Source organism: Halyomorpha halys, unplaced genomic scaffold (assembly GCF_000696795.3).
Source record: "Halyomorpha halys isolate HHAL.00 unplaced genomic scaffold, Hhal_1.1 Scaffold2087.1, whole genome shotgun sequence".
NCBI classification, from domain to species: domain Eukaryota; kingdom Metazoa; phylum Arthropoda; class Insecta; order Hemiptera; family Pentatomidae; genus Halyomorpha; species Halyomorpha halys.
The window spans coordinates 9,499-19,008 of record NW_027115744.1 but is presented as its reverse complement, the minus strand read 5'-3'; the positions used below and the strand labels follow the sequence as shown (position 1 = coordinate 19,008).

Genomic DNA, 9,510 nt, shown 5'->3' with positions numbered 1-9,510 from the left:
TTTCTGTTATTATCACTCTAAAATTTTATTTTATCTTAATTTTTTTTCTCTCTTTATCTTTTTTCTTAAATTCACTTTCTTTTTTATTTATTTTCCATTAGAAGTCAATTATTTGTTTTGTTAAGTCAATAAATGTCATTTTTTTTGTTATTAACTTTACTTTTATTAAGAATTATTATTTTAATCTATTTATTTTATCTTATTTTTTTGTTTTATTTATAACATTGTATATAGTTAGGGGTATCTTTTGTATGGGACTATACCCCCCTCCATAATCAATTGTTAAAAAATAAAATTAAAAAAAATGTACCTCTTACATTAACCATGCAAGACCCACGAGGCCTATCTGGTATTAGATAAATCAATAAAATTAAAGTTCAATCAGAGTAGCAAGATTCAAACTTCCATTTCCTTTTCATATACTAAATTGTTTCTTCATGCAAGTTGTGTAGTTCAAATTTCCATGGTATTGAAAGAACAGTAGAGGACACTGGTAGTTTACGTCAACGAACACGGCAAGCAAATGTGATTATTAAGATATCTACTAGTAAAAAGGTTTCATACTTAATGAGGAGTCTCTTTTCATGTTTGGATTCCTTCATTTGTCAACTAATTGTAAGACAGGGTTTGACAGTAATATTGTTGCTTCAGGGGAGAGATAATAACATTATTTTATGTTATTTAGATAACATTAATCAGTACATGGCACTTACATTATGAGACAGAATCTACATTTTTTTAATACTAAGAAAATTTTCATCCTTTTATTTCATTTACCATATGATTAGAGAATATAAAACTATTGTAACACAAGCTAAGATATGATCTTATTCTAAGAGTTGTAATATATTTCCCCGTTATGTTCGCTGATTGAAGCCCTTCACTGGCCCACCTCAATTTTCATTGATATATCAATGAATATATGTCCCTCCATGTTTTGTTTAATGATCTACACATGTCTGAAACAATACAATAAAACTTATAGAAAAATGGTCTGGGTGGTGGTTAAGAAAGCTATACAAATTAACAGAAAAATTATTTATTACCAACCAATGTTTTTCCTGGTTTTGTTTTATGATTACATCATTGGCAGAATATATTTTTCATTACCTCCTAATAAAGAACTATCATATTGCGAAATTTCAAGCCACCTGAAATCAGTCAACTCCTAAAAATGGAATTTCGAATTTGACTTAGCCAGTAGATTTCTGTGGCTTAACAATGGCAGATGTCATTTATCTTTCATAAACCAAATGATTTCATGTAAAAAAATTTCAAACACCCTAAAGTTGATAAATTTTTAATTTGAGCTTGCCAGTAGATTGATGCCACTTAAAATAGAGAGGCAATCCTAGTTCTTTCCCCTACAACTCATATTTTTTTTGCTGAAAGGAATATGGTCCGGGTGCGGTCAAGAAAAACTCAAATAGTAGAAATATACTAATTTAATGAGCCAACGTTTCGCCCCACGTTGGGGTCTAAAATTTAGTTTTGACTGCCGTCAAAATAGCCCTGAAGAAGCCCTGCAACGTGGGGCGAAACGTTGGCTCATTAAATTAGTATATTTCTACTATTTGAGTTTTTCTTGACCGCACCCGGACCATATTCCTTTCATCTTCACACACGGTCAATCAATAATCTTCCAATATTTTTTTTGCAGTTGAAATTCCTATGATTACTGAATTTATTATGTTAAAAGTTGTAATCATTTGAAATAGAGTCTAATCTATCATTGCTTAAATCCATGTAAGATATTTTTTTAATCATTTAGAGGTCAAATTAAATGTAAAATGATACAAAACAATATCTCTAACACTACCATTCAATCAAGTCTCAGTATCAGACCAACAATAATGTTATAGAAGACATCTGTCTAAGGTGGGTTATACACACTTTAATAACTGAAACTAATTGTCTCGCCAGAATAAAAAAATAATAATTACTATAATTTTACATTTTACTAGTAAAAGAAAAATACAATTAATAAAAAATGAATAGACAACTTTCATTCATGCTAAAATATAAAAATAATTCATAGCTACAAAATGGCTAAACAGATTCATATGCATTTGGATTTAGGTCAGAATGATATCTAAGTAAATATGTAATCATTAAAAAAAAAAAAATTAAAAACTATTAATCAACATTTACATTTGTAGACTTACCGTCCTGCAATACCATTAGACTGGATTTCTTGAATGAAAATTCCTAATTCACCTTTCTCTTCACTCCTTAAACCTACAACACTAAATCCAAGACTGCATCCCTCAGGTTTGAAAAGCTAAAAATCAAAAACATACCTTAAAATCTCTTAAGATTATAAATAATCCAGGAGCTGTTTTGAAATTAACAGATAATATCAACTTAAAAATTTTTATAGAGCTTTATAATATCTAGTCTTACAAGAATAAACTACAGGTGGAATATGTATTTAAGGCCCAAATTCAGTTTTAAGATTATCATGATAAAAAGACAAATTAATTAATTTATCTTTGTAAAAAAACTGGGGAGCAGTTGTATTATATGACATCTACCATCATAGTCATTTGTTTTTACTTAAAGTATTGATGTCTAAATCCCAAACTAATCATAGTTGTTATTTATAACCTTAAATTTTTAAGTTGTAGAACATCTTCTTTCTCTTTATCTCAACACATTAAAAAAAAAAAAATATCAATTAAATTTAAATAAAAGAAAAAGTATCAAAATTATTACTAAAAATATTTGTTATTTTCTATAGAAGGTGGAAATGGGGGGTAGTGCTGCTCGCGTCCGTATCATTGATACACATGCCCCCTGGATAGCACTAAATGAGCAGTAGCTGTCGCCACAACAGCCCACAGAATATGACAACTACGGCACTTGACAGTAATGCAAACGGCCTTTCTAAAGGCCATCAAAACTCCAACCTCAAAATTATTTTTTGGAATGCTGGAGGTCTAACACATGATAAACTTACAAAATTGAAGATTATTTTGGAAAAATATAATATTGACGTAGTTGGTCTTTGTGAATGTAGAGCTTCAACTGAAAAAGACTTTGTAAGTATAAAAGGATACCAAATGAAAATATTGACACGTGGACATCAAGTGGCCTCAGGAATGGTACTTTATGTTAAAAACCATCTAGTCACTAAAATCGATATAATTACAATTATGACAGCAACAGAAAAGTCTGAGGTGATGCGTGCCAAAGTATGGAATGGGAGATGCATGAGGAAGATCTATTTTATCTACAGCCCACCGGGAAACAAGTTGCCTTGAAGATCTTTTGGAAGGCTGGGATGAACACTCATTACTGATGGGAGACGTTAATGCGCACTCATGGATTTGGGGTTATAAAACAAATAATCAGGCAGGTGATCTAGTTGAAGATCTTATCTATTCGGGACAATGTGATTTCGTAGATAATGTGCAGAAGCAACCAACATTTCTCTCCTATAAAAGTGACCACACGCACCCTGACATTGTTCTATCCCATCACTTACGCGGAAAATTAAACACGATCTCATTTCACCTCCGGGTGGAGCTGGTCACAAAATCCTAATTATAGAAGCTGAAAGTCGAACATTACGCACTGAACACAGGGAATCTCCTTTTCCTCGTTGGAATCTCCCTGGAGAACAGGGCTACGGCCAGATATGGTGGTGCTAAGAAAGACAAGTGCCCAATTAAGACATGCCATTATCTGTTCCAAAAGACAAACATATAATAACTTTCTGAAGGAGATGGACTTCAGGAAGGATGGAAAAAAGGCTCACGCTTTTATTTCGAGGATAAACGGAGAAAAAATTATAGAATATGAGCCTATTAAAATAGGGAACAAGTTAGTTACTACTGAGAAGGATATAGCTGAAGTTTTTTGCAAGAACTATTGCAAGATCAGTAATGTTACTCTCCCAGAAAAGATTAAAAACCAAGACTTATTAGAGAATCCGGGTTGTTTAAATTTAGATAATAGCATGTTTTTCTGTTCACCCTTTTCGAAATTGGAACTGGATGTTGCTCTGAGAAAACTAAAAATGGGGAAAAGTGCTGGTCCAGACGGTCTATTGCCTGAATTCTTGAAAAACTTGGGAGTGAAAGCTAAAGATATTCTTTTAAGATTTATTAATTTTACGTGGAAAAGCCATGTCCCAGCACAATGGAAGAAAGCGGAGGTACTACCCATCTTAAAAAATGTAAAACCAGCTAACGATATCAACGGTTACAGGCCTATCTCTCTTACGAGCACACTCTGTAAACTGGTTGAATGAATGGTTATAGCGCGTCTACAAGAATATCTTGAGCCAAAAAAACTTCTTTCAGACAGACAGGCGGGTTTCAGGAACACGAGTAACACGGTTGAGCAGGTCATCAGATTCTCTCAGGAAGTGAAAGATGGCTTCCAAAGAAGACAACATACGCTTGCAGTGTTTATTGACTTTCAAGCTGCTTTCGATTGCGTATGGAGGAAAAAACTTATTACTAAGTTGAAAGGTATGGGTATAGGTGGCAATCTCCTCTCATGGATTCGATTTTTCCTGGGACAGAGATTTATTAAGGTCCGCTATGGTAGTTCAGTGTCCAGTTATCGGCAAACCAAACATGGTGTACCACAGGGCTCAGTCCTAAGTCCTTATTTATTCAACATAATGATTAATGATCTAGTTGAGAGGATAATGATTAATCACCCTGGGATCCAAGCACTTCTATTTGCTGATGACCTGGTTATCTGGGGAACAAGTTCTAGTATGGGTGGTCTGGAAGAAACTCTAAATAAAGTCATGAACACGCTATACGACTGGGTGAAAGAAAATGGAATGACAGTTAATCCACGACATGACGTTAATCCACTGTGTCTCAAGTGTTTAGCCTTAGTACAAAAAAACATGAGGTTCATTTATACTTTAAAGGCGAGGAACTAACCAGAACTGATAAAGCAAACTATTAAGGGATCACACTGGACTCTAAGCGGACCTGGCTAAAACAAATCCATAAAGCAACTCAGAAAGGACAATCAAAACTGAAGCTGATGAAAAGGCTAACAGGGACTAAATGGGGAGTATCCCAAGACGTACTTAGTACGGCCTACAAATCTTACGTACGGCCTAATCTGGAGTACGGAGCTGAAATTTTAATAACCTCCTCCAAAGCAGCGTTAGAAAAGTTAGACAAAGTTCAAAATCAAGCCTTACGCATAATCACTGGCGATGTGAAATCGACTCCCATTACAGCTATGGAACTCCAAGCAGGTCTTGAACCATTACATGATAGGAGGGAGAAAACTGCTCTGTGTCTTTATGAAAAGCTTATGCGATGAGAGGAACACTGGAAGCGAATGAACGACTGAGGTCCCATCGCACTTTTCTTTCAAAAGCTGAGGAAATGCTTCACCAGATAGACCTACCAACTGATGAAAGACAGATTATAAGTATCTCCTACATGCCAAAGCACGATTCCGCTGAAGTCTACGGGCGACTCAAACTGGCATGTGGTCGTATCAAGAAAGATTGCCCTGAACCCGAGCTTAGAGCTGCTGAACTAAAAACAATTTATGAGCTGTACCCCATAGAGCAATGGGTGCACATTTATACCGATGGGTCTGCGTCCGGTATTAACAAGGGAGCTGGAGCAGGTGTATATTCAATCAACTTCCAAACTTCCAATTGTCATTTCCCGTTGGAGCTGGATGTGATAATTATGATGCAGAAATGTAGGCTATTGGCTTTGCGATGGAAGCAACTATTGAATGTAATGACAACACAGTATTCTTCAGCAACTCCCAAGCCATGATACAAAAATTAACAACACCAGGTGCCACAGAGTCACCCACGGAAGAAAAGTGCAGAAATATGGCTGCTATCATGAAGAAAAGAGGAAGGGCTATAGCTCTGCAGTGGATACCAGGCCATGTTGGCATAGATGGTAATGAGCAAGCTGACAAGTTGGCTAAACTTGATTGTGCAGAGAACCAGCCTGTTCTACCACTTTCCTACAGAACAGTGAAATCACTTATAAGCTCATATTGTAAGGACAGAACAAGTGCTAGACACAAAGTTCAAGCGGAAGGAAAGAAGTAGGAGAGCCTACTGGATAAGGATAAACGAATCCCTGGCAATCTTAGCAGAGCTGAGAGAGTGGCCTGTTTTCGGCTAGTAACAGGACATGATCTGCTCCAAAAGCACCTCCATCGAATTGGCATCGTAGATTCCCCAAAATGTCCTCTATGCAACATGGGGGACATGTATGGGGACTATCTTTTGGCGTGTGTTGGTCTGGAGGATGTTGAGCGAGATGCGGACCAACTAAGAGGAAGAGTCAAATTGTATTGGGCTGCGAGAGGGAAAATGGCGTAATAGCCCACTTCCTGTGGCTTAGGAAAAAAAAAAAGGTTACGACGTGTCTTTGTAGAAGGTATATAACAGTATCCGATGAACGATTTGAGACTAATTAAAAAACTATTCCCCGTCCACTTCACCGATTCCTTCACCATGAACGGTCAAAATGTTATTCTCTAAGACGACAAGTGTTTGTCGTATTACTGAACGTTTCGGATTAACTGATATCGGAAAGTAAACAAATACAGAAAAACATTTCAGTTTAATTGTGACATTAACTTACAATTATAAAAATCATTGAAAATTGCAATTATGGGAGAGGAAATACCTGAAATTTATACCTAGGGGGATCCACATTTTTTAGCTAGTAAGTAATAATGACATGATAAAAAAAAAGATAGGAGAAAAAAAAAAAAGAAGGTGGAAATCTCAATTAACACCTGAAGTATCAAGTCTTCAGGTAGTGTGGGATTCCAACCCACAAAAACCACCTTCCTATGTAACAACTGAGCTGGCCCAACAAGTTGCTCTTCTTTCATATAAATGTCTCAGCAGTGGGATATAACCCATTGGTTAGTCTCCCAACTTAGTGTTTCCATCTCTCTGTAGGAGTTTTAGTTTATTTACAATTTGTAATTTAGTTGGTTACCAGGGACATAAGGCTTTACTCTTTTGAATTGCCTTTATTTATTTGATGGGGAGCTTCCTCAACCAAACAGAACATTATAGGTTTATAGTACAAGAGCCGGGAAGAAAAAAAGGCAGTTATCTCACCCCAATTTTTTATTGCTTTTATGAAAACTATGTATAATTATTAGTTAAAACTGAGGAGTCTGCCAAGTATAGGTAGGGGGAATAAAAAATGGCGGCTATTTCTAAACCTTAAAAAAACATTAATTTTTCATTCGGAGCTCTATATCTTAAAAACTACCGACAACACTGGAAAATCTAAAAGAACATTATTTAATAGAGTAAATTTGCTGAAATATTAGCCCTAATATAGCTATTTACGTCCAATAGTTCTCGAGATATAGCCTTTTAAAAAGCAACATTTCATAAAAATGTACTAAAATATCGGTAGTTAGGGAATTTATTTTGAGAAATCTATATCTCAAAAACCATTTGACGTTCAAATGTCTATTAGCACTCAAATTAAAGCTAGTTTAATGTACTATAAAGTAGTTTATGACATTTATCTTAATCAGAGAAGTAGTTTTCATGATATTTACTAAAATAAATTGATTTATAGTTGTTCGGACAATAAGTTTGATTTATGAAAAACTTTATTTCAGAAACCATTGAACATACAGATGTCTGCCAGTATTCAAATTAAAGCTAGTTAAATTTACTATAAAATAGTTAATAAAGTTTATCTTTGTAGGAGTAGTAGTTTTTATGATATTTGATGAAATAAACTCATAAAACTTTAATTTCTAGTTGTTTGTATAAAATGTTGGATTTTTGAAAAAATATATCTCCAGACCCATAAGACCCACATATATCTGCCAAAACTCAAAATAAAAGAAATTTAACTCACTATAAAGTAGTTTATGACACTTATCTTCGTAGGGTTAGTAGTTTTTATGATATTCACATATGAATATAAATTTGGCTAATGAAAATTTGTCCTTACAACTATAAATCAATTTATTTTAGCAAATTTCACGAAAGCTACTTCTCCTACGAAAATAAACGTCATAAACTACTTTATAGCTCATTAAACTACCTTTAATTTGAGTGCTAATAGGCATCTGTACGGCATATAGTTCTTGAGATATAGATTTCTAAAAATAAATTAACTAACTACTGATATTTCAGTACGTTCCATACATTTTTATGAAATGTTGCTTTTTGAAAAGCTATATCTTGAGAACTATTGAACGTAAATAGCTCTATGAGGGCTTACATTTTAGCAAATTTACTCTACTTTAAATGATGCTCTCTTAGATTTTCTATTGTTGTTGGTAGTTGCTATAGAAATATAGAGCTCGGAATAACAAATTAATTATTTTTAACGTTTTGAAACAGCCACCATTTTTTATTACCCCTACCTATACTTGGCAGACTCATCAATTTTGACTAGTAATTATACCTAGTTTTCAATTAAGTAATCAAAAATTGGGGTGAAATAACTGCCTTTTTTCTCTTCTTGGGCTCTTGTACTATTAGTAATATTTTCCTATCATAATTTATTGTGTTTTCTTTTGTTCTCCTCTGAATTCAAGGTCCAGACTGTCCTGAACCTTTTGCAGATTGTCATTTCTAATGCACCAGGTTGCCTTAATGGCACTTAATAGTACTTTGTTTTGGAATGTTTGTACATTACTTTTCTTGGTACATAAGTTTGTTTTCAACTGTTAATTGTGAATTTATTCCCAATAGCCGGTGCATTCTTCTTAATTTTATGTTGAGCTCCTCCTTCTTATTTTTCAATTGTTCTTTACAGTTTAATCTTGCATCCATTGTGATTCCTAGATTTTCTAGATCCTTAATCATATTTGAATAAGGAATTCCTTTTCTGTTAAAACAAACATTTTCCTTATCCGTTTTTCTATAAATAAAGTTAATAAGCGCAGATTTTCCTACATGTTTGATTCTCCAGTGTTTAGTCCAGTCACATACCTCCATAATGGAGCTATTTTGTTCTTTCCTTGATATTATTACCTACTACCAATATAGTAGTATCATCAGCAAATATCACTAGTTATTTCTTCCCTGTTAAGCAAATCCTTGGTAAATAATAAGTATACAATAGGATTAAGTATGATACCTTTTGGAATTCCCACCATTTTCTTCATGGTTAAAATTTTCCAGTAAATTTTTTTGGAACATTAATTTCTAAAAGAATTACTTAACTCAGGAAACATTTTACCATAACCCTGTAATTGTTCAATCCTATCATGAAATTGTTTTTGGAGTCAATTAAAAGAAAATTGTGCTAAAATAATTTATATTTATTGATTTGTGTTTAATAACACTTAATGTAGATAGTGTGCATAACAGTATAATCTGAAGAATTATTTGTGAGTTCCTACAGAATAAATAAGCTGATACAAATGGTACTACGGATAAACTACAAAAAAAAAAAAATATATATATATTTTTTTAAAATATATATATTGGGCTGCGAGAGGGAAAATGGCGTAATAGCCCACTTCCTGTGGCTTAGGAAAAAAAAAAAGGTTACGACG

At 33.8% G+C, this 9,510-nt stretch overlaps 1 protein-coding gene across 1 annotated transcript in view; it reads right to left on the bottom strand.

Annotated features, from left to right (window-relative positions):
- Positions 1-40: 40 nt before the first annotated feature.
- Positions 41-9,510, bottom strand: part of LOC106691113 (patj homolog) — a gene marked incomplete at its 5' end in the record, with an annotated part of 17,238 nt that continues 7,768 nt past the window's right edge. The window contains 3 exons of the mRNA XM_067052755.1: positions 41-959; positions 1,051-1,151; positions 2,166-2,281. Of these exons, the coding sequence (XP_066908856.1) occupies positions 1,079-1,151; positions 2,166-2,281 (189 nt within the window). The remainder of the gene's footprint in view (positions 960-1,050; positions 1,152-2,165; positions 2,282-9,510) is intronic.